At 37.0% G+C, this 26,670-nt stretch overlaps 1 protein-coding gene across 3 annotated transcripts in view; it reads right to left on the bottom strand.

Moving 5' to 3' along the window:
• LOC136034622 (mitochondrial potassium channel-like) overlaps window positions 1–26,670 on the bottom strand; it is a 66,316-nt gene that overhangs the window by 37,041 nt on the left and 2,605 nt on the right. For all 3 annotated transcript variants that reach the window (XR_010619218.1, XR_010619217.1, XM_065715916.1), the window contains exons 2-3: window positions 12,441–12,730; window positions 11,568–11,725 (exon numbers count right to left, since the gene is read on the bottom strand). Coding sequence is in view for 1 of the 3 variants with exons in the window: in XM_065715916.1 (XP_065571988.1) it covers window positions 11,568–11,725; window positions 12,441–12,730 (448 nt within the window). In the remaining 2 variants the exon portion in view is untranslated. The remainder of the gene's footprint in view (window positions 1–11,567; window positions 11,726–12,440; window positions 12,731–26,670) is intronic.

The following is a 26,670-nucleotide window of genomic DNA, read 5'->3' as shown; positions in this document are numbered from 1 at the left end:
TATGTGTAAGCTCTAAAGACCGGGGGAGGGACAAGTTCAAGTGTATTACGGAGACACCTATTTACTCCTGTTAAAAGTTTAAAACAGATAATCTGTTGGAAAAAAAGCAAGCACATTAGCTGTCAAATGGTCTAAACCAACTGGGACGAGTCCATTTACCCGGAGCTAGTGAAGCGCCAGGCCCCAAATAAGTTGTTATTTTTAAAATCCAAGAGTGTGCTTGCGGGTTCGAAGGTGTACTATGTGCAAACACACAATGAGGATATCAAAAGGGTCTGTAAGGGGTGCCATCACACTATGTAAATGATAATTTCAATATGAGTGTTTAAAGGGACTATGAAGAAAATAATTTAGTTCCAAGAGCGAGTGTCATGCCCATTTGCTCTTAAAAAAAAACAAATATACAGCTCGAGTCGTAAAAATACCATATCACATAAAGTCTATGAGGACACAGACGGTGTGAAGGTGCTGCCACACATTAGCTTACTTTAGATCCAGAGGTATGTGTAGATTACAGATGGCGTCTCGGCCTGGAGAAAGTTCAATATTTAATGGGTGTAGGGCCCCTTTTTTCTTTCCTTACGGTCAGTCTCCAGTTCAGCAGTGTGTGTTTTTATATGTGGTGTTTTTTATATGTTTTTCTTTGTTTATATGGATTTTTATGCGCAAAACGCAAACAGTATTTTTAAAGAGTGCTTAATATTGTACTGAAATTTTTTTACCATAGCTGACCGGGCCCCGGACCCTCAGCTAGCGTGTCTTCGGACCGCAACAGCTCTGTCGAGAGAGCTAAGAGCTCAAATGATATGAGCTCGGGATTTAAAATAAAATAAGCCGGTCGGGATTTAAAATAAGAGCTCTGAGTCACGATGTCCTTCTAAATATCAAAATCATTCAGATCCGATCACCCATTCGTAAGTTAAAGAAAAACCTAAATTTTTCTAATTTTTCCTCTCCCTTCAGCCCCCCAGATGGTCGAATCGGGGAAAACGACTTTATCAAGTCAATTTGTGCAGCTCCCTGATACGCCTGCAAATTTTCATCGTCCTATCACATACAGAAGCACAAAACTCGCCAAAGCACTGAACCCCAGCACCTAACTCCACCAAAGAGAGCGGATCCAGTCCGGTTTCGTCAATCACGTATCTATGACATTTACAAGCGTTTTCTGAGATTTTCGGTTTCCCCCTCCAACTCCCCCCAATGTCAAAAGATCTGATCGGGATTTGAAATAAGAGCTCTGAGACATGAGTTCCTTCTAAATATAAAATTTCATTAAGATTCGGTGGCCCGTTCTTAAGTTAAAAATACCTCAATTTTTCTGATTTTTCCAAATTAACAACCCGCAGCTCCCTCAAAGAGAACAGACCCGTACCAATTATGTCAATCTCGTATCCATAACTTGCGCTTATTCTTCCCATCAAGTTTCATCCCGATCTCTCCACTCTAAGGGTTTTCCAAAATTTCCGGTTTCCAAGATTTCTGTTTCTCCCCTCCGACCCTCTATGTCCCCGGATCCGATTCAAATTGAAAATGGAGCATCTGAGACATAAGATTCTTCTATATATCAAGTTTCATTAAGATCTGATCACTCATCCGTAAGATACCTCGAATTTCACGTTTTCCAAGAATTCCGTTTCTCCCTCCAACTCCCTTCAATGTCACCGGATCTGGTCGAGATTTATAATTGGAGTTCTAAAGCACAAGATCCTTCTAGATATCAAATTTCATTAAGATCTGATCACCCGTTCGTAAGTTACAAATACCTCATTTTTTGTAATTTTTCCGAATTACTCCCCCCCCCCAACTCCACCAAAGAGAGCGGATCTGGTCCAGTTATGTCAGTCACCTATCTTGGACTTGTGCTTATTGTTTCCACCAAGTTTCATCCTGATCTCTCCGCTTTAAGCGTTTTCCAAGATCCCCCCCCCCAATGACACTGGATCCGATTGGAATTTAAAATAAGACATCTGAGTTTCGAGGTCCTTCTAAATATGAAATTTCATTCAGATACGATCACTCTTTCGTAAGTCAAAAATACCTCATTTTTTCTAATTTTTTAGAATTAACCCTCCCCCCAACTCCTTCAAAGTGAGCGGATCCGCTCCGGTTATGTCAATCACGTATCTAGGACTGAGTGCTTATTTTTCCCACCAACTTTCATCTCATTCCCTCTACTCTAAGCGTTTTCCGAGATTTTAGGTTCACCCCTCAATTCCCCCCAAAGTCACCAGATTCAGCCAGGATTTAATATAAGAGCTCTATGCACGAAATTCTTCCAAACTTCAAATTTCATTAAGATCCAATCACTCCTTCGTAAGTTAAAAATACCTAATTTTTACTAATTTTCAGAATTAACCCCCCTCCCAACTACCCCAAACAGATCAGATCCGTTCCGGTTATGTCAATCACGTATCTAGGACTACTTCTTATTTGTCCCACCAAGTTTCATCCTGATCCCTCCATTCTAAGTGTTTTCCAAGATTTTAGGATTCCCCCTCCCAACTCCCCCCAATGTCACCAGATCCGGTCAGGATTTAAAATCCTGAGACACTAATTTTTTTTTAAATCCTCTAAGACACGATATCCTTCCAAACATCAAATTTCATTCAGATCTGATCAACCATTCGTAAGTTAAAGATACTTCATTTTTTCTATTTTTTCCAAATTAACCGACCCCCCCCCCCACTCCGCCCAGATGGTCAAATGGTGAAAACGACTATTTCTAATTTAATCTGGTAGGTCTCTGATATGCCTGCCAAATTTCATCGTCCTAGCTTACCTGGAAGTGTCTAAAGTAGCAAAACCGGGACAGACAGAGCGACAGACCGACAGAATTCGTGATTGCTATATGTCACTTGGTTAATACCAAGTGCCATAAAAATGTGTTAGCATTATGAAAAATTTGCTATTAAGAAAAAGCTTCTAATTATCGAAAACTTTCTAATCTGAAAAAAATCTTCTTAATAATAAGAAAAAAATTTGTTAGTGTTAAGAAAAAACTTGTTTCTATTAAGAAAAATGAATTTACCAAGAACAAAATGTTATTATTGCTCGTTATAATTTGAAAAAAATTCTTAGCATTATGAAAAACTTGTTACTATTAAGAAAAAACTTTAAATGTTCAGAAAAAAACTTGCTAATCTTAAAAAAAACCTTTAAATTTTTTTTTTTTTGTTGGTATTAAGAAAAACTTGTTGATATTAGAAACAAGAGCTAAGAGCTCATATGGCACTTGTGACGATGCAAGAAGAGCTAAGAGCCAAGAGATCATATGGTATGAGCTCTGACAAAATTCTATAAATCAATAGATGGATTTAAAAGGAAAATAAGAGGCTTAATGCCGGTCAGGATTTAAAATAAGAGCTCTGAGTCACGATGTCCTTCTAAATATCAAAATTGATTAAGATCCGATCACCCACTCGAAAGTTATCAATACCTAATTTTTTCTAATTTTTCTTCTCCCTTTAGCCCCCCAGATGGTCGAATCTGGGAAAACGACTTTATCAAGTCAATTTGTGCAGCTCCCTGACACGCCTACCAATTTTCATCGACCTAGCACATCCAGAAGCACCAAACTCGCCAAATCACTGAACCCCTCCCCCCAACTCCCCCAAAGAGAGCAAATCCAGTACGGTTCCGTCAATCACGTATCAAGGACATTTGCTTATTCTATCCACCAAGCTTCATCCCGATTCCTCCCCTCCAAGTGCTTTCCAAGGTTTCCCACTCCAACTCCCCCAAATGTCAAAAGATCTGGTCAGTATCTGAAATAAGACCTCTGAGACATGAATTCCTTCTAAATATCAAGTTTCATTAAGATGCGATCACCTATTCGTAAGATAAAAATACCCCGATTTTCACGTTTTCCAAGAATTCCGGTCTCCCCTCCAACTCCCCCTAATGTCACAGATTCTGGTCGGAATTTAAAATTAGAGCTTTAAAGCACAAGATCCTTCTAAATATCAAGTTTCATTAAGCTCTGGTCACCCTTTCGTAAGTTGCAAATACCTCGATTTTCAAAATTATCCCCCAACCCAACTCCACCAAAGAGAGAAGATCCTGTCCGGTTATGTCAGTCACGTATCTTAGACATGTTTTTATTCTTCCCATCCAGTTTCATCCTGATCTCACCGCTTTAAGTATTTTGTAAGATTTCCTGTCCCCCCAACTGCCCCCCAATTACGCTAAATCCGGTTGAGATTTAAAATAAGAGATCTGAGTTACGAGGTCCTTCTAAATACGAAGTTTCATGAAGATCCAATCACTTCTTCGTAAGTTAAAAATACGTAATTTTTTCTAATTTTCAGAATCAACCCCCCCCCCCTAATAGGGCGGATCCATTCCAATTACGTAAATCACGTATCTAAGACTTCTGCTTATTTTTCCACCAAGTTTCATCCCGATCCCTCCAATCTAAGCGTTTTCCATGATTTTAGGTTCCCCCACCCCAAACTCCCCTCAATGTCGCCAGATCCGGTCAGGATTTAAAATAAGAGCTTTGAGACACGATATCCTTCTAAATATCAAATTTCATTAAGATCCGATCACCTTTTCGTAAGATAAAAAAACTCCAATTTTCACGTTTTCTAAGAATTGCGGTTTCCCCCTCCAACTCCCCCCAATGTCATAAGATCTGTTAGGAACTTAAAATTAGAGCTTTAAAGCACAAGATCCTTCTAAATATCAAATTTCATTAAGATCTGGTCACCCTTTCATAAGTTACAAATACCTCAATTTTCAAAATTACCCCCTCCCCCCCCCCCCCAACTCCACCAAAGAGAGCAGATCCGGTCTGGTTATGTCAGTCACGTATCTTAGACAGGTTTTTTTATTCTTCCCATCCAGTTTCATCCTGATCTCACCGCTTTAAGCATTTTCTAAGATTTCCGGTCCCCCAAACTGCCCCCCCCCAATTACGCTGGATCCAGTTGAGATTTAAAATAAGAGATCTGAGTTAAAAGGTACTTCCGAATATGAAGTTTCATGAAAATCCGATCACTCCTTCGTAAGTTAAAAATACGTAATTTTTTCTAATTTTTCAGAATTACCCCCCCCCCTAATAGAGCGGATCCGTTCCAATTATGTAAATCACGTATCTAAGACTTCTGCTTATTTGTCCCACCAAGTTTCATCCCGATCCCTCCAATCTAAGCGTTTTCCATGATTTTAGGTTCCTCCACCCCAAACTCCCCCCAATGACACCAGATCCGGTCGGGATTTAAAATAAGAGCTTTGAGACATGATATCCTTCTAAATATCAAATTTCATTGAGATCCGATCACCCATTCGTAAGTTAAAAATACCTCATTTTTTTCTAATTTTTCAGAATTAACCCCCCCCCCTCCCAACTACCCCAAAGAGAGCAGATCCGTTCCGGTTATTGTAATCATGTATCTAGGACTTGTGCTTATTTTTCCCACCAAGTTTCATCCCGATCCCTCCACTCTAAGTGTTTTCCAGGTTTTAGGTTTCCCCCTACCACCCCCCCCCCCCAATGTCTCCAGATCCGGTCGAGATTTAAAACAAGAGCTCCGAGACACGATATCCTTCTAAATGTTAAATTTCATTGAGATCCAATCACCCGTTCGTAAGTTAAAAATACCTCATTTTTCTGATTTTTCAGAATTAACCCCCCCCCCCCAACTACCCCAAAGAGAGTGGATCCGTTCCGGTTATGTCAATCATGTATCTAGGACTTGTGCTTATTTTTCCAACCAAGTTTCATCCCGATCCCTCCACTCTAAGTGTTTTCCAAGATTTTAGGTTTCCCCATCCCATATCCCCCTCCCCCCAATGTCACCAGATCCGGACGGGATTCAAAATAACAACTCTGAGACACGATATCCTTCCAAACATTAAATTTTATTAAGATCTGATCAACCGTTCGTAAGTTAAAAATGCTTCAATTTTTCTATTTTTTCCGAATTAACGGGCCCCCCACTTCCCCCCCCCCCCAGATGGTCAAATCAGAAAAACGACTATTTTTAATTTAATCCAGTACGGTCCCTGATACACCTGCTAAATTTCATCGTCCTAGCTTACCTGGAAGTGCCTAAAGTAGCAAAACCGGGACCGACAGACCGACAGAATTTGCGATTGCTATATCTCACTTGGTTAATACCGAGTGCCATAAAAATCTGTTAGTATTAAGAAAAATTTTGTTAGTATTAAGGAAAAATGAAAATCAGAAAGTTTGTGATACCTTGGATGTGATGGAAGATTTGTTTTGGGAGGAAGAATTAGCGACAGTACTAAAAGGATTAAAAAATAATAAGGCTCCAGGGGCTGATAGTGTGAAAAATGAGTTCCTTAAATATGGTGGCTCTGAAGTTAGAAATAAGCTGCTGAATATTATGATTATAATTTTTGAAAAAGTGGAAATACCCAATAATTTTAAAAAAAAAAACTCAATTAAACCGCTGTATAAGAAAGGTGGCAAGAGTGAGTGTCGTAATTATCGAGGCATTAGTCTTGTCTCTGTAGGTAGCAAATTACTTAGTAATATGATACTTTTTAGACTGAGAGATGATGTAGGCAAAGTTTTAAGAAAAGAACTGTGCGGTTTTAAAAAAGGTGGAGGATGTGTCGACCAAGTTTTCACTCTCAGGTTATTAATTGAGAAGTTCCTTCGTTGTCAAACATCTTTAGTCCTTAGTTTTACAAATTATGAGCAAGCGTTCGATTCAGCTGATAGAAGAGCTTAAGCAAAGGTCTTATCCTTATGTGGTATACCATACAAATACATGAAAGTGATTTGTACTATACTTGAACTATACGTTGTACTAAAGTGATCCATATACGAGAATAATGCTGCTGCGGTTAAGGTCGGAAATAAGGTTAGCAACTGGCTTTGTATTAAATCAGGAGTTAACGAGGGTTGTGTTCTATCCCCCTTTATGCGGATCATTTTGATGGACTTCGTCTTAAGGAGCACAGGAAAGGCAATTGGAGACCATGGAATCAAATGGGGAGGAAAAACTCTCCTGGACTTAGATTATGCTGATGGATTTAAGTATTAGATGAAATTGTGAGGAAAATAAATAAATTTTTAGAGGTTTTGCGAGTTCAGGGTGCTAGAATAGGTTTGAAAATTAATGTTAAGAAGACTAAGTCACTAAGGCTAGGAATAAGTGAAGATGAAAAGGTGATTTTGGGTAACCAAAAAATTGATCAGGTGGGCAGCTCCACTTACTTTGGTAGTACTATTAGTAAGGACGGTGGGAGCAGTGAAGATATAAGGAGTAGAATAGCTAAGGCTCAGGGTGTTTTTTCACAGTTAAAAAAAAAGTTTGGAAGAATAGGAAGGTAAGTTTTCAAACCAAGATTAGAATATTGGAAGCTACAGTGATGACAGTGGTCAAATATGGCTCTGAAGCATGTGGGCTCCAAAAAGCGGACGAAAATTTACTAGATGTTTCCCAGAGATATTGCCTACGGATTGTTCTGGGTACTCGGCTGACTGACCTTATTTCATACAGTAGGTTGTACGAAAAATGTGGTTCAATCACGCTTGCTAGGGCAATAATGAAAGAATGGTTGAGATGGCTAGACCACGTTCTGCGGATGAGGGATGACAGATTTCCGAAGATAGTCTCTTTTGGCCAACCATCTGGGGCCAAACGGAAAGCAGGTCGACCTCATCTGGGGTGCGAGGATGTCATAAATACAGATCTAAAGGAAATGAGAACTTCCTGAGAGGGTGTAAAGAGGGAGGCCTTGAGTAGATTAGGTTGGAGGAGGAGCGTGCGTAGCTGTGTTGGCCTCAGGCGGCTTGGTGCTGCAGTGAGTTATTAGTAGTAGCACTAGTAGCTTGAGCTTAAACTGCATACAGGGATACTACTTATGCACCCGCGGCATAATTTACCACACTTTTCCTTAGGTTCTGGTGGGCTGTACTATCCCTGGAATCTTTGTTATATGATTTTTGGTCGATTTTAAACAAAATAACTAAAGACGAAAAGGGTGCCTTTGGGGAAAAGAAGGTTGGCGGGGGGGAGGCTAGATGCCATCGGATCACTTTCTACTCCTAAAAAGGGAATTAGAACTTCCAATTTCGAACGTTTGAATCCTCTCTGAGGTTTATAGGTCCTATTCTTCCATAAGAACTTTATATACCCCACGGCAGAAACTATAACCCTTCCCCCGGGCTCTAAGGGGGCGGTTGCGTTGACCCTGTATTTTTTCTGATCGTTAGACTTTTTCAAACAAACTGGCAATCTCAAAATTTTGATTGGATGCATTTGCGGAAAAGAGGGTGTGTGTGCATGAGGATGGGGGGGGGGGTTGTAGATGCCCTTCAATTCTTCTGACTAATCAATAAGTAAGTAGAACTTTCAATTTCCAATTAATTAAACCATCTCTGAAGTTTATACGACCCCCCCTTACATAAAAACCTTATATGCCCCCAAGAGTTTTTATTATCTAATTTTTGAACTACTACTTTTAACAAATGGTTATCACAAAATTTTATCAGATGGGTTTGGGGGAAAAGGACTTGGGGGAGGCTAGTAATCCTCCAATCTTTTTAGACTCTCAAAAAACGAACTAGACCTTTCAATTTCCAATCAAGTGAGCCCTCTTTGCAGTTTCTACGAGTATCCCTTCTATAAGAACCATATATGCCCCCCAAACAAAACTTGCAACGCCATCCTCCAGGCCCTGAAGGGTTTCGTCGACTCCAGAGTTTTCGTTCTATGATCTTTGAGCTAATTTTAAAAAAATGGCTATCTTAAAATTTTTATCGGATATATTTGGGCAAAAAGGGTGCGTGGGGGAATAGTTGCCCTGATATCTTTTGCATCCTAAAAATTAACAAGAACCTTCGATTTCCAATCAAATGAACCCTCTCTGAAGTTTATACGGGCATCCCTTCTATCAGAACCATATATGCCCCCAGGGCATAACTTACAATGCCTGCCCCCTGGCCTTAGGGGTTGTGTCTACTTCTGAATTCTGTAACATGATCTTTGAATTATTTTTAGCAAAAAGGCTATCTCAGAATTTTTCTCAGATGTATATGGGCAAAAAGAACGTGGGGGGGGGGGAGGCCAATTTTCCTGATAGCTTTTGACTCTTATTGACTGTGATATCTTATGATCTTTGAGCTATTTTTAACAAAATGGATATCATAAAATTTTTGTCGGATATATTTGGGCAAAAAGGGCGGGGGGAGGACTAGTTGCCCTGATATATTTTGAATCCAAGAAATGAGCTAAAACTTTAAATTTCCAATCAAATGAGCCCTCTCTGAAGTTTAAAGGAAAATTCCTTCTATTAGAAACATATATGCCCCTAGGGCATAACTAACAATGCCTACCCCCTGGCCCTAGGGGTTGTGCCTACCCCTGAGTTTTGTAATTTGATCTTCAAACTATTTATGACAAAAAGCCTATCTCAAAATTTTTATAGGAATACTTGAAGGAAAAGGGTGTGGGGGAGGGATAGCTGCCCTCCATTCACTTTTGACTCTTAAAAAGGGTACAAGAATATCCGATTTCCAATCGAAGGATCTCCCTTTGAAGTTTATACTACGACCTCTTCCATATTTAGTCTTGAAAAACGTCTTGAAGAAAAATGTCATAAAAACATCTTAAAATATCTTGAAACATCTTGAAAAACGTGTCGAAGAAAAATGCCTTAAAAAACGTCTTAAAAAAAGTTTTGAAGAAAAATGTCTTGAAACGTCTTGAAGAATGTCTTAAAAAACATATTGAAGAAGACTGAAGAAGATTCTCTGGCAGGCCCAAAAGGTTTTCCCACTTGACCCTAGTAGGTTTTTTAACAATCAAAGGAAAAATTATATATTATATAAGGATCATATCTATAATATGATCATAATTATATAATAAAGATTATAGAACCTATTCTATAAGGAGCACCTGTATCTTGAAGAAAATGAATAACACCTGCATCTTGAGGGATTCGTCAGTAAACTTCTTTGTGATCTTAAACCATTAAGGAAGAAAAGAGTAGCAATTATGGGTCATTTTAAATTGCCTACGGGGATACTACCGGCAAGTAAGCTTTTTATTTAAGGGGTGGTCGTATAAGCTTCAAAGGTGGCTCGTTTGATTGAAAATTGAAAGTCCCAGTTATCTATTTAAGAATAAAAAGTAATTGGATAACATCTACCCCCCCCCCACATCCTTGTTTCTTCCAAATGCATCCAACCAAAATTTGAGATAGCCAGTTTGTTTGAAATAGTCCAATAATCAGTTAACAAAATTAAGGAGTCAACTAAGGAAGTCAAAGACAAGAAAAAATTCAAGATCAGACAAGAAAAACTTCAGGGTCAACACAAACCCCTAGAGCCAGGGGGCATGTGCTGTATGTTATGCCCCAGGGGCATGTAAGGTTTTTGTAAGGGCTTTTCAAATAGTTAAAAGATCGGACAAGCCTGACCCCCACCCAACTCAAAAATCCTTATCAACAATATTTTGTTCCGAAAACTTAAGGAAGCTACCCACTTGCCCTCCCTTTATGGCCTAACCACCCTCCAATAAAACAAAACAAACTTATTAACGATGTTTTATTCCCAAAATTATGTAAACTCACCCCTGGCCCTCCAAGACCCAATCCCTCCCCTTCTAAAAAGCAACTTATTAATGATATTCAATTCCTAAGTCCTGGTCCTCCATGGCCCAATCCCCCTCCTCTAGAAAAACTTATCAATGATAAATCATGAGAGCTGAACCCTAAGCCCTCGCTCCATAGCCCAACTCACCCCCTCAAAAAAAAATTGTTAACAATATTTTAGTTCAGAAGTAACCGGGCTGACCCCTGGTCCTCTGTTCATGGCCCAACCCCCTCCTCTAGGAACACATATTAGCGATATTTATTCCAAAAATGAACAGATATAACCCTCAGTCGTCCCTCCATAGTCTGAGCCCCCCTCCCCCACGAAAAAAAATTGTTAGCGACAATTTATTCCAAAAATCATGGGAGCTGACCCTTGGCCCTCCCTCCATGGCCCAACACCCACCACACAAAAAACACTGGATTTGGATTTGTTTTTATATTTGAAGCAGTGTTTACTAAATACAGAAGATATTCAGGGACATGGACATTGAGAGTTTTGTCCTCTTTACGGGGGTTATACTTTTTTTCAACTAAAAGAGCATGCAAAGAGTCAAGAATTAGGGACGTTATTTGTCCAAAATCCCATCCATACTCTGATCCGTGGTATAATTTTGCGTTAAATTAATTGCAATGAGTCTAATTGACAGTAGAGAAACCTCCAAATTTATGGATAAAGTCACATGCAATAATACTTCTGTTTATTTACTAATTGTGAAAATATGATTTTTATGTGTATGTAATTTTATGTAAGAAATTAGCACAAGTAAATGTGACTGATTTTCAGGCACGATTCTCTTGCCAAAGAAACTTTCAGACCTTAAATTTAGAGAGCAAAAATTTTTTAGGGCGAGAAATGGGAGGAGGGGGGTCGAGGGAGGAAATTGGATACTTCAAGGTTATTACTTATTAGCAAAATGTATTTCGGGCAAATTATTTATGAATCTTTCTATAAATAATTTATCTTAGTGAGGTGGTTATCAACTTACGTTGTACAATATCATGAAGTTGGAGAGTTAAATCATTTCTACTTCCAGCCGCTTCCACGACAAGTTCTTTGATCTCCTTCATTCGCATTCGATTGATAGCAGAAGAGCCAAAAAGACCAACAACAGTTCCCAAAATTGATCCCATGATTGACCAATACCTAAAATTATTTTCAATATTTTAAAATATATTTGTAACATTGTAAAAATTGGCAATTAAGGAGAAAAAATCAACCTTGTCTCAATAAACATTCAATAACATTATAGACATTTTTGGTGCACACATTTAAAAGGGGAGAAACCTTTTCAGGCTTAAATTTTCACAAATTTTTTAGGCTGGACATTTTTATTGCAGTCTCAAGGAATAATTTAATCCTACCCCTGAACCCTGTGAACAGATTTGCACACAGGTTTTCAGACATTTCTGCCCGAACCTTTTTTGTTTTGGTTTCATTTTCGTTTTTATATTTCACATCCAGCCAGAAGAAATGATTTCACAACCTTTTCCTAAAACTACGGTTGTAAATACCTCTAATAGAAGGAGTGCTACTACCACTACCAATAAGAACTAAACACAACTGGTTCTAACAAAACTGCTTCCTATTTTTTTGAACGAAATACGAAATGTACATTGTAATGATTGCACACAAAGCGAATAGATAATTCCGCAGGCAAACAGTCACTTAGCCATCTTTAAGATCTCATCCTTGCTACCGCACAGATAGTTTTTATTTCTTCAGGTATTCTACACAAAGGTTTTCTTAGTTAGGTCTGTGCACACAGGCTTGGTTGCTGTGGTATCTAAATTGAAAGGAGAACTTAATTTTGTAGGACAATAAATTTTTACATTAGAAAACAGGTAAAAATTAAACTTACTTAGTTCTCTCACCTTGTGCTCTTTCTCTTTCGTGTGAATCCCTCACAGCATTCGAAAGAGCACTAAAATTATCTCTTTCACTTTTTTCGTACAATAGCCCCTCGTCACGAAGTTTCCGTTCTTCTCTTATGATAGAGTGCTCCTGAGTAATAAGCTTCAAATATCTATCATCCCCTCTTGGTGTTCTGTCCAACTCTAAATGTATATCTTTCAGTTTCTCTTGAATGCTATTTAAAGCCATTTGAACAGAACGTCTTTTTTCCTGTGCATCAATGAATCTTGTTTCAGCCTGTAAAAAAAAAAGGTGAGAATAATTTTTCCTTATATGTGGTAAGCATGAACTTGATTAAGAAGAGGGAAAATATGAAGTTTTTACGAATGATAAGCCATTAGGTCACCCCTTTCCCCTGGGTGTTATGAAAATTGTAGGTCTGCAGATCAAATTGTTGCATTGAATTTTCTTAAACAATCTGAGTTTTGTTCATATATATATATATATATATATATATATATATATATATATATATATATATATATATATATATATATATATATATATATATATACTGTTGCAATTAGGGTTTTTTTAAATAAGGGTAATTAAGGGGCGTCTCTTTCCACGGGGGGGGGAATAGCCCCTCCCCCACTGAAAGACAGTTGCCCACTTTATATCTTCAATTACGCAAACCCAACACCATTGCATAGTTCAGGCTCAAACAAGTGCAACATGCCAGGTAGTGAGAGGGGCAAGGGAATTTCGAAGGGCCAAGGATGGGACTCTCAAAAATAAAGGTTTTTTTCTAATTTTTCGCAAAATTGAAAATATTGAAGAGTTGAAATGTTTGCCGAATTTTTGCCCTTTAATGCAAGAAGAAAACAAAAAACATTTTCGCTACAACTTTTGGTAGATCATAGCCTCACTAACTATGCAATCACTATTAAACCATGTAGCAATCATGTCTAATCATGTGAAAATTACAGGAAAACAAGTAATATTTCCCTCTGTAGCTGACAAGACAGCAAGTTATTTGTAAGCCATGTTCTCATTCAAAGTTTCACAGACAAAATACCAAATGAATCAGCCTATTTGAAACTTTATTTTCAATGCTGAATTGTAAAATAAAAGTTTTTCGGTATCATTGGCTGATTTTCTTTCCTGTTAGCCGATCCGGACTAGTCCCAGTTAAAGATAGAAATGGGGCCACAGTTAGTGATAAGGAAAAAGTTAAAGAAAGATGGGTGGAACATTTTGAGAATGTGCTAAACCGAGATACAGTTGCAGGAAAAGATATAGATGAAAATGAAAAAGTTTGTGATACCTTGGATGTGAAGGAAGATTTGTTTAGTGAGGAAGAATTAGCGACAGTACTAGAAGGATTAAAAAATAATGAGGCCCCAGGTACTGATAGTATGATTAATGAGTTCCTTAAATATGGTGGCTCTGAGGTTAGGAATAAGCTACTGAAGATTATGAACATGATTTTTGAAAAAGGGGAAGTACCCAATGATTTTAGGAAAACCTTAATTAAACCACTGTATAAGAAAGGTGACAAGAGTGAATGTCGTAATTATCGAGGCATTAGTCTGGTCTCTGTAGGTAGCAAATTACTGAGTAATATGATACTTTTTAGACTGAGACATGCTGTAGACAAAGTTTTAAGGGAAGAACAATGCGGTTTTAGAAAAGGTAGAGGATGTGTCGACCATGTTTTCACTCTTAGGTTAATAATTGAGAAGTCCCTTCGTTGTCAAACACCTTTGGTCCTTAGTTTTATCGATTATGAGCAAGCTTTCGATTCTGTTGATAGAACAGCGTTAAAAGGTCTTATCGTTATATGGTATACCAGAAAAATACATTAAAGTGATTTGCGCTATGTACGAGAATAATACTGCTGCGGTTAAGGTAGGAAATGAGGTTAGCAACTGGTTTTGTATTAAATCAGGAGTTAAGCAGGGTTGTGTTCTATCCCCCTTTATATGCATCATTTTGATGGACTTCGTCTTAAGGAGCACAGGAAAGGCAATTGGAGACCATGGAATCAAATGGGGAGGAAGAACGCTCCTAGACTTAGATTATGCTGATGATTTAAGCATATTAGATGAAAGTGTGAGCAAAATGAATGAATTTTTAGAGGTTTTACGAGTTCAGGGTGCTAAAATAGGCTTGAAAATTAATGTTAAGAAGACTAAGTCACTAAGGCTAGGAATAAGTGAAGATGAACAGGTGACCTTAGGTAACGAAAAGATTGATCAGGTTGGGAGCTTCAGTTACCTTGGTAGTATTATTAGTAAAGATGGTGGGAGCAGTGAAGATGTTAAAAGTAGAATAGCTAAAGCTCAGGGTGTTTTTTCACAGTAAAAAAAAGTTTGGAAGAATAGAAAGATAAGCCTACAAACCAAGATTAGAATATTGGAAGCTACAGTGATGACAGTGGTCAAATATGGCTCTGAAGCATGGACACTCCGAAAAGCAGATGAAAATTTACTAGATGTTTTCCAGAGAAATTGCCTACGGATTGTTCTGGGTACCCGGCTGACTGACCGTATTTCAAACAGTAGGTTGTACGAAAAGTGTGGTTCAATCCCGCTTTCTGGGGCTATAATGAAAGAAAGGTTGAGATGGCTAGGCCACGTTCTACGGATGAAGGATGACAGATTACCGAAGATTGTCCTTTTTGGCCAACCGTCTGGGGCTACACGGAAAGCAGGTCGTCCTTGTCTGGGTTGGGAGGATGTCATAAATAAGGATTTAAAGGAAATGGGAACTTCCTGGGAGGGTGTAAAGAGGGAGGCTTTAAATAGATTAGGTTGGAGGAGGAGCGTGCGTAGCTGTGTTGGCCTCAGGCGGCTTGGTGCTGCAGTGAGTTATTAGTAGTAGTAGTAGTAGTAGTTAGCCTTTAAACACCAGAATGGAAACACGGCTTTATTTTGTCAATGTTTGCGTTCTGGGGCAGTTAGAACTTGATTTTGAAGTTTGGAACGCATCTAAAAACTGAAAAAATATTGTTTCTCAGTGGTGATAATTATCTATGGTTATGAAGTTAGAGAAGCAGTATTTGCATTGGTTGCAGTCTTAAATCTAAAAGACAAACGTTCTAGGCCTAATTTTTGTTTGGTTGGAATTACAACTAGCCAGACAATCAAAATAAAAAGTTGGTTGTAGTCACTTGAGAGAGGCAATCAGGTATATCCCTTACTACTTCACCCTCTAAGAGCCTACCTAATGTTCAAACCAAAATCCTTGATAAAAAAAAGCCCTTAGTATTGTTTGGAGTTTCCTGAAAAAGTATCAGAAATATTTCTAAAGGAAAGCATACTGAGATTAGACATACAATAAAAATAGGACTTAAAAAATGTTTTCGTTTAGAAATTCTGGATCAGGTATCATAGAGCTTAGCATCACAGAAGTTAGATGCATCAGATGTGTAACAAAAGCTAGCTTTTCTTTCAAGGGAATGCTAAATCTTCTTAAACTTTTTAGTAACATATATTTTTAGCTTAATTTTGAAGACTTTTCGCTTACACTTTTTTCTTTTTCTTTTTTATTTGGCACCCTAACTACTGCTAAAAATTTCACAAGTTCATATTGAAGTATTTTCAGCAAAATTGGATTTGCAGTTTTTTTCTAAGTTTTTAAGATAATTTTGGTTTGTAAATTCCTTTTTTTTCCATTCCATAGAACTTCTCAACGAAACTAAAAAAAAAAAAAAAAAAAAAAAAAAAAAAAAAAAAAAAAAAAAAAAAAAAAAACTCCAATTTAGAAAACCTTATCTTCCATAGGGGGAGGGGTATTTTATGCAGGAAGGAGGAGGGTATTTTTCGTGGAAGGGTGTTTTCCACAGGAGGGGGGGGGGAATGTTTTCAGGGGGACGCCTTGAACTTGGCTTTCTTTGGTTCCAGGTTTTGAACATATGATTCCAATTATTTGAGTAGGATTTTAATACTATATATTATGATTTTTCTTTAAAATTTAACAAACATTTTTCTATACTATTTAAAATCATATAGATCAGGATTAAGCAAAGTTATGAGTTTTAAACACCTTCTTTGGCCTTTGTGTACACTGTATATCAATAACTGAAACTTTTACTTTTATAAACTATAACCTTCTTCAGTACAGAGACGTCACTCGTTTGGGACTGTTAAAAGGACCATTTACTTAAGACATTTAGTCAAGAATTAAACAGATTAATTTTTTCCCTCTATGGATTTGATATCCCCCGAGTATTTATTTCCTGAAATATGGTGTTTTTTTTCTGTACTTTAACTCCCATGCCTCATGTATGGTCTCTGACCTCTGAATAAAGCAAACTTGTCAAGGATCAGTGCCTTTTGGAAGAGAATGGGGTAGAAGTAAATACTTCAACAGAACTTCCAGGTCATAGTTCAAGCACTGGAAACATTCCTAAATACTTCACTCACCCAACTTTTCTATTATTCAAGATTACAAATAGCCCCTGGAATTTGATAAATTTTAGTAAAATTCTAGTGAGAGGTTTGTTGCTATTTTGCAAAGTAGGCGTTTGAGTTGCCTTGCATTGATACATCATACATCTATAATTTTTTTTTTTATCATTCAATTTAACTTTATACAGAGAATCATAATATTCTGTAAAATACTTTCAAGTTCAAACCAAAATATTAGTGTAGAACTTTTAGACTATCAAATTACAGATCAAATTACAAATCAAAGCAGAAATATCAAATTACTAAATGAGAACACTTGAGCAGCAGTTGTAAAACAAAAACTGAAGCAAAAACCAAATAAATGAACAAAAGACAAAATAAACAAATACACAAAAATATTTTACAGTCTAACAGGTTAAAAAGAATTATATAAAGTATTGCGCTGAACAGCCTACACTTAAATATTTGGATATTTGATGCTAATGGCATACTATTCTACTCTTCAGCAACCATAGGAAAAATGCGTGTTGGTCAATTTTCTTTTTTGGTATAACATGATAAATTCTATATTGATGTTGCTGGATAATTGCTGAAATTGAAAACAAAGAACCTGACAAAGCAGAAATTCATATCACAAAAAAAAATTCATTCCTGGATTTTTCAAAATTTTATAAACACATAATTCACAATTTTAAACGTTTTAACCATATATAATTTTAATTATTTTGTGTTAGTTTTTAAATGTTTAACATTACTTAGATAGAATGAAGGTGAACACACTACCGAATCCCTGTTGTAATGCTCTTTCTGAATATACTAATTGCTTCCAATACAATTAAACCCCCTTACCCTCTAATGGATCAGTAAATATCCCAAACTATGTATACTCATTGTATTTTCAATAATACAAATATTGTCTTCCAGGCACTTGTTTAGTGTTTGCTGTTAAATAGTAAGACAAAAACAGTTGTGGTTTTTAAAACATAAATAGCCTGCATAATTTTGTATGTATGTTTGTCTATTAAGGAAGGTGGAATAATTGAAATGAAAGCAATCAGCAATCAGGACATAAAAAGACACATGAAGTGTGTATTCACCTTGATTCTAGCTAAGTAGCATAAATTATTTTAAAATTTAACCTGTTTTTGATTGTACTGAGGGTTAATATCAGGACCTATAATCATAAATAAAAAACTAAACAAAAATACTTAAGTAATCAAATTCTTACTTTATAATGTGCAGGATGTTTCTATTAATCAGGCTATAATATTTCCTTCAATTGTAATTAATATTTATAAATTATATTTAACAGCTGATAGATTTTAAATTATATTGTAACTGGGAGATGTAATGCTACTGAAAGGTTTTTGACCTGTTTATAAAGAAATACAAAGCATCTAGAGCAAAATAATGGTGAAATATATTATTCAGGGCTATCTTTGGGACCATCAGAGCAGGTAGGGTGTGTTGTGCGTTGTTGAAAATGTGAACATTACATTTTAAAAGAGTATAAGTAGAGATTCTAATGGTATTACTTTTATTTTATAGAGATTCTGCGGAATCACTAATCTAGAATGGCACCCAAGAATAATTGTATTTCAATAGGATAGACTTTATTTAAGGTCAGAAGCTGTAAATAGTAACTTTCCCAAGATTGTGGGCTAGCCAGCCAATCTTACCTAGCCTATTTGTATTTAAACTTATTTAGCCTACATCATGTCCTAAATCAGGAGCCTATTATTCAATTTGATGGTAGATACATTTTAATGAAAACGCTTGTTTATGATTAGGCCTTGTCTAATGTTGTTTTCAGGTAAATTTTCCCATTAACAGAAGATTGAGATAGCTAAGAAATAAGCAAATTTTTACAATATGTGTTTGTGCTGGATATGAAATTTACCCTGTCCCATAGCCTGATGGCCAAGTGTATACCCTAGATTGTATACCCTAGATTGTATATATTCACTGGTGAAAGTCAATACTAACCAGATTTCGGACAATAATGGTAATATATGTAAAATGAATTTGATTTTTTATTGTGTTTACAAACCATTAAATTAATTTGAAGAAAAAAGTGACTTGCCGAAAATTAAATACATAGGCAATGTAAAATTTAGTTAGTGATGCAGCGATATATCAGTTAGTGGGTACATATTAAAGACCCAAGCACCTGGCACATAAAAATAAACATAAACAAAACTTTTTGAATACACATAATAACCATTACGTTTCATCTTACTTCTTTTCTCTATCAGATCTAATGCTGGCTTTTGTAGTTGCTCAAACTTAACCTTGCCAGGATTCTCCCTTGATGGCCAGAATGGGTGACAGTCCCACCTCTCCTGTAGTTTTCTTCTGCAAGAGTTGGACCTGAGGCTTCCACTTTTGTCTCCAAAGCACCTTGCATTGGTAGCATAGGCTCTGTCATATGGGTGTTAGCACTTTCATAGGAATCAGCTTGCTGATCAAGTGTGTTCTCTAGGGGTGGGATGCTTCTTGATCTGCTGGGATCCTTGGCAGGTTGGGAGCTCAGAGTTTGACAGTTTGCACCATCATCTGAGGAAGTCACTGTTGGAACCTGTATTGGTCCAATGTGTACCCTGTTGCAGCAGAATATCCCTACTTCTTTGAGATGAACATAGTAGGAGCAAGGGTTGTCATCAGTCAATCACAGCTTTCTTCCAAGGTTCCTGGTCTATCAACTGGACCCATACTTTCAGACCCATCTTCATCAGGCGTCTTGAGCATCTACAAAAGCCAGAGTTAGATTTGATGAAGAAAAGAAGGAAGATGAAACGGAATGATCATTATGTGTATTCAAGAAGCTTTGCTTATTTTTATGTTCCAGGTGCTTGGGTTTAATATATGTACCTACTAACTGATGTATCAACAGCCAAACAAAGTGTTCATTGTAGGCTAGGCAGTCAATGTTTCAGTTCATATTATTGACCTACAAACAAAGTGAACATACCACTTGATGCCTTTTTTTTGCTCTTTACAAATATAATCGTCACTTTTCTTGCAGATTTAAATTTAAGTCCTTTTTGAACCCTTAAAAAGAAAAAATTTAATTCAGTATTTTTTTATATATAAAGATAGATTAACATTTTTTTTCAAAATTAATACTTCATTATAATTCTAGTTTGTAAAAGTTGTACAATTCACAAACATCGGTTTGTCAAGATTAAGTTGAATAAAAATAATTCAAAACTTATCCACCATGCTTTCTTCTTATTCTGTTAGGCTGCTTAAAAACTGCCATTAATACAGCAGGTGAAAAAATGGAGAAATTGTTTTGATTTTTTATTCAACTTGTGACAAATCAATGCTTGTAGATTACGGTACATAACTTTAATAAAATAGACTTTATAATGAAATAGAAAGCTTGAAAACAATGTTTTAACCCTTTTTATACAAAAAACTCAATGCCTTTTTTTATGTTCTTTACAAATATAATAATTGCTTCTATTGCGAATTTTAGCACTTTTTGATCTAACCTAACTATAAATATTTTTGGCCCTCAGAGAATGTAGTATTATTTTGTCAAAAGCAACCAAAAACACATACTTTAATTGAAAATTTTTCAGTCAAGGAAGAAGAAAATGCCATAAACAGCAAACTTAAGAAAAATATTTATCATATATAATTGTCCTTGTCTTACAAAGAACATTATTACTATATAACATTATATATATTACTATAATGTCATATAATAATAAGCAAAGTAATATAGTTACAAAGGACATTATATTATTACTACAGAACATTAAAAAAATGGAGTCATAATGAAACAGTACATTTGAGACCAATGTTTTAAGCCTTTTTTATACCTTATATTTTGATCATTTTCAAGAGCCCAAAAAGTGCTTAAATTAGAACGTCCAATAGGAGTGATTATTATATTTGTAAAGAACATAAAAAAAGGCATTGAGATGTATGTTCACTTTACTGGTAAGTCAATAATATGAACTGCAAAAAACTTACCAAAAAGTGAAGATAAAGGTACCGCCTGCAAAATATGTGAACTAGGATTTTTTTTTCTGCATATTATTATCTTAAATTGCAATTTGGAGCAATATAAGGATTTGTGATACTCCAGTGATAAAAAAAAATCGTTTAGTGTAGATTGCAGTTGTTAATCAAGACTCTTGTGGAGGACTCTGCAGCTTCTCAATTGTAAAGGAACTCCTGGTGGAGCCATTCCTTATCCAGGTGGGACTTGAACATGTTGGTTGAAGTTGCAGAAACTGTTTCCTCAGACAGTTGATTGCAAAGATTGATGACTCTTTGGCTGAAGAAATGACTTCTATGTCTACTTGTGGAATACTGCATGGGGAGCTTCATTGAATGTCCTCTAGTACCAGAATGCAAGGGCTGTGCAAAGAGACTGGGAAGGGCTCTTTTAGAAAGGAATTTTTTGGTTAAAATTGTATCACCCCTTTTCCTTTGACATGTCAGTGTTGGCAGGTTCAAATGACGTAGTCTTTCTTTGTATGTAAATTTATTCATACTGCTAATCATCTTAGTGGCACAACACTGGACATCCTCAAGCAACTTCTTGTCTTTTTTAAAAAAAGGGGCTGCCAATGACATTCCAATCTCCAGACGTGGTTATAAAAGCGCCTTATATAACTTCATAAAAACTCTTGGGTGTTGGCTGGAGATGTTTTTTTTTAATGATGCCAAGGGATTTATTTGCAAATAGCCCCAATATCAACAATAATCAACAATAACCCCAAGATTTCTTTCATCAGAAACAGCAGAAAGGAAGTTGTCTCGAAGGAAATACGAAATACTTATGATGCTTGTTGGTTTGCCAAAATGGATGACATGACATTTGTCAACATTAAAAGTAATGAGCCACATGTTAGCCTATCTTCATAGACTGTCAAGATCTGTTTAAATTGAGAGATGGTCAGAGGGAGTAGCCAGGTTTTTTTTAATGATGCCAAGGGATTTATTTGCAGAAGATGAAACAGACATAGCATGGCTGCTAAACTTTAATTGGTGATCAACAATAACCCCAAGATTTCTTTCATCAGAAACAGCAGAAAGGAAGTTGTCTCGAAGGAAATACGAAATACTTATGATGCTTGTTGGTTTGCCAAAATGGATGACATGACATTTGTCAACATTAAAAGTAATGAGCCACATGTTAGCCCATCTTCCTAGACTGTAAAGATCTGTTTAAATTGACAGATGGTAAGAGGGAGTAGCCGCTGTTCCAACTAGTTCTGAGTCATCAGCATAAAGGGTAATAAGATTTGAAAGAAGGGTGGGTAGATTGTTGACATAGAAGTTGAAAAGTGTTGGTCCAAGAATAGTGTCCTGGGGCATGCCACTTAATATGGTTGTGGGAGAAGAGAAATGAGGAGTTCCTTGTGAATCAAATGCTCTGACACTCTGTGATCTTTGAGAGAGGAAGCCCATAATCCATTGTACAACACCTTCATTAACACCTGTAGCCTTCAGTTTGATTGTGAGGAATTCATGACAAACCTTGTTGAATGTTTTGGACAGATCAAGAAGAATCATGTTGACAGGAAGACTCTTATCAAGCAGTATAGTCACTAATTCATATGTTTGGATGAGGATAGTGTCCACAGACCTACCAGAGCTGAATCCATGTCACGATGAGGAGGGTATGTTATTGACCTCAAGATGTTCAATTAAGAGCTTTATTAACAAATATCTAAAGTGCCTTAACAGCTGCAGAAGTGATGCTTAGGACAGTAATTTTCTGCAGAGTCTCTTTGTCCCTTTTATGGATTGGGGTTATATAAAAATTTTTCAACCATCTGATAATTCCCAGTTTTGAATCAAGATAACTGCAGCAGCATGTACAGGGGCTAAGTGAGAGCTTTTTGACACTCCTTAAGAGGACATGGATGAACACCATCTGGTCCCTTTGACTTATTTACATCAAGCTTCCCAAGGCTATTGAAAACCATTACTTCACTTACTGACAGATCAGGCATGGGAAAAAGCACTTCATATGATAGACGATTTGGTGAGGAGGTACCTGAGTTTTGGGTAAAGGCAGAAACAAATTGAGCATTTAGAAGGTCAGCCTTATCTATTGGAGATGAATGTGTACACTGTGGTTAACAAGGTCAGGAATAGTGTGATGATTCGGATTTTTGGCAGAGACATGTCTCCAGAAAGATTTTGGATTTAACTTGATGTCAAAAGCTAATGTTTCTTTGTAAGCAGACTTCAGTTTTTTGACAGAATGTGTTACACAATTTTGTGCTGCCTTGTAGATTGACAGGATCTCCTGATTCCTCTTCTTTATATACTGTTTTCAAGTACTAGATTTCTGGTTAATCAGCTTTTTGACTTTCTTAGTGAGGAAGGAAAGAGTTTAAGCTGTTTTCTAAAATAACCTTGGAGTGTTTCTTTTCATGAGCAAGGAGAGCTTTATTGAAATAATATGAAAAAAACTTCATTTTCTTAAAGAGTTAAAGAGGCTGCGTCCCAAAGTCGAACCTTAAAACGTACAGGAATTAGAAGAGGCAGTTGGGGGGCTGCCGCCCCCCAAACCCCCCGCTTTTAAAGACTCTTTTGTACAGGTTTTTTGTTTTTTTTTTGCTAACCCCCCGCTCTTGGCTTCGGAAAGGCACTCTTTTAATTAAAAAATAATTGAAATGAATGAATAATGGAATAACTTCGAAAAATGTTAAACACAAGAGGACAGGAGAACCATTGCGCCGAAACTAGTAATTAGTAACAATGAAGTCCCCCCACAAAAAAACCTGTCCAAAAGAGTCTTTAAAAGCGGGGGGTTTTCGGGGCGGCAGCCCCCCAACTGCCTCTTCTAATTCCTGTACGTTTTAAGGTTCGACTTTGGGACGGAGCCTCTTTAACTCTTTAAGAAAACGAAGTTTTTTTCATATTATTTCTGTACGTTTTTCTACAATTAGGACTATAAGAAGACTATTAGGAGAGGCAAACCCCCTGCTTTTAAAGACTCTTTTGTACAGGTTTAATTTTTTTTCATATTAATTCTGTACGTTTTTCTACAATCCATGGTGGATGTAATTTAATAATTCCTGTACTCCTCGTACAGGAATTAGGAGAGGGACCCCCCCCCCCCGCTTTTAAATCATTGTATAAAATAGAAAAAAAAAATAGATAGAATGACCGAAATGTTTCTTTTGCTCATAAGAAGCTAATATTCTGTTATCTCTCAAATGATAAGCTGTCCAGGTGTTATCAAAATTTTTTTAATGTTGTGAAAAAAAAACCACCCGTAAGCGACTTGAACCCTTGACCCGAGGATTAAAAGTCCCACGGTCTACCGACTGAGCTAATCACTTGCATGTGTGTAAATATAACTTCTCAATAACTTTTAAAAATTTCAAATTAACATGGGCTCTTATGGAGAGAAATGCGTTAATTAATTAGCTAATGCGTGGTTTCTGGAAAACAGGGAAGGAGTTATCGGATCGAGCTGAAATTTCGCGGATAAGCTCCTGGGCCGTAGGGGACCTTAACTTGTGAATTTCAGCCCGATCGGACAACGTTAAAAGGGGGGGGGTTGGAGGGTCGAAACTTTCGGGGGGTTAAGATTTTCCTACGAAACTTTCCAGGAAAATTACTCGGAGAATTCCGCATCGAATGAGTCTTCGTACACCCAGATCCGAGGTCGGATGTGACCTGTAGGCGTCTAGGAAAAAAAAGAACATGAATTTTAAGTGGCTATGCGTGGTTTCTGGAAAACAGGGAAGGAGTTATCGGATCGAGCTGAAATTTCGCGGATAAGCTCCTGGGCCCTAGGGGACCTTAACTTGTGAATTTCAGCCCGATCGGACAAAGTTAAAGGGGGGCTGGGGTTGACGGGTCGAAACTTTCGGCCAGATTTTCCCCATGAAGGAAAAGTTGGAGGGGGATGAAATTTTGCAGGTTTCTTAGTTGGAGCTCGGGCTACGAAATGCATCCCTCCCCATCCCTCTGCGACCACTGGAACCGAAGATCGCTTAACATTGTCGTGTGTCGCCTCTTTATAGAGGCACGAGTGTGCCTCCTTGATCAAACAGTTCGTGGTAATGAACTGTAGTAAGAAGCAGCCCCGCTCAATAGTAACCAAAACTCTATAAAACGGAATTTTGATACCAATAGTTACATGAAAAGAATCGCATTTTAATGCTGATTTTAAATATATAAGTTTCATCAAGTTTAGACTTACCCATCAAAAGTTATGAGCCTGAGAAAATCTGCCCTATTTTAGAAAATAGGGTGAAACACCCCCTAAAAGTAATAGAATCTTAATGAAAATCACACCATCAGATTCAGTGAATCAGAGAACCCTAGTGTACAAGTCCCAAGATCCTATCTACAAAAATGTGGAATTTTGTATTTTTTGCCAGAAGACAAATCATGGATGTGTGTTTATCTGTTTTTTTTTCTTCTTTTTCTTTTTCCCAGGGGTGATCGTTTCGACCCAGTGGTCCTGGAATTTTGCGAGAGGGCTCATTCGAACGGAAATGAAAAATTCTAGTGCCCTTTTTAAGTGACAAAAAAATCGGAGGGCACCTAGACTCCTCCCACCCTCATTTTTTTTCCCAAAGTAGTCGGATCAAAATTCTGAGATAGCCATTTTATTCAGCATAGTCGAAAAACCTTATAACTATGTCTTTGGGGACGACTTACTCCCCCACAGTCCCCGTGGGAGGGGCTGCAAGTTGCAAATTTTGACCAGTGTTTGCATATATTAATGGTTATTGGGAAATGTAGAGACGTTTTCAGGGGGATTTTTTGGTTGGGAGGGGGGTGAGAAGAGGGGGCTATGTGGGGGAAATTTTCCATGGAGGAATTTGTCATGGGGGAAGATTTCCATAAAGGGGGCACAACATTTTCTAGCATTATTTAAAAAAACAATGAAAAAATAAATATGAAAAAATTTTTTCAACTGGAAGTATGGAGTAGCATTAAAACTTAAAAGAACAGAAAATATTACGCATATAAGGGGTTCACCTCCTCCTAATACCTCACTCTTTACGCTAAAGGATTTTTAGTAATTTCAACTATTTATTCTATGGCCTTTGTGATTCAGGGACAAAATTTAAGCTTTAATGCAAAGAGTTATTTACGAGGTATTGACAAGTGGGCAAACCTTCTCATATATGTAATAAAAACATACGAACATAGAAGTTTGTTACGTAAGCTAATTCGTAAGTTACGCATATCTTTTACTAATGAAAACGTTCGTAAAAACTAAAAGTTCTAGTTGCCTTTTTAAGTACCCAAAAAATTGGAGAGCAACTGGGCCTCCTTCCCCTCCTTTTTTCGCAAAATCATTCGATCAAAACTATGGGAAAGCCATTTAGCCAAACAAATAAATATGCAAATTTCGCTTTAATTATTCATCTGCAGAGAGCCGAAATCAAAACGTGGATTAACTAAAAAACGTTCAGAAATTAAATAAAAAAAAACAAGTTTTTTTAACTGATAGTAAGGAGCAACATTAAAACTTAAAACGAACAGAAATTACCCCGTATATGAAAGGGGCTGCTCCTTCTTCAACGCCCTGCTCTTTACGCTAAAGTTTTTACTGTTTTCAAAAAGTAGAGTTGAGAGAAAGTCAAACTTTAGCGTAAAGAGCAGGGCGTTGAAGAAGGAGCAGCCCCTTTCATATACGGGGTAATTTCTGTTCGTTTTGAGTTTTAATGTCACTCCTTACTTTCAGTTAGAAAAACTTGTTTTTTTTTATTTAATTTAACCAAGACTCATTGCTGTCACCAGTGATAAGCATTGATTAGTTTGCAGATGAAAGTTCCTGCTGTATTGCCTCATAGTCTGTGAAAGTTTGAGGATGAAATT

This window comes from Artemia franciscana, chromosome 13, assembly GCF_032884065.1.
Source record: "Artemia franciscana chromosome 13, ASM3288406v1, whole genome shotgun sequence".
In the NCBI taxonomy this organism is placed as follows: domain Eukaryota; kingdom Metazoa; phylum Arthropoda; class Branchiopoda; order Anostraca; family Artemiidae; genus Artemia; species Artemia franciscana.
The sequence above is the reverse complement of the archived record's forward strand: the minus strand, read 5'-3'. Positions and strand labels throughout refer to the sequence as shown.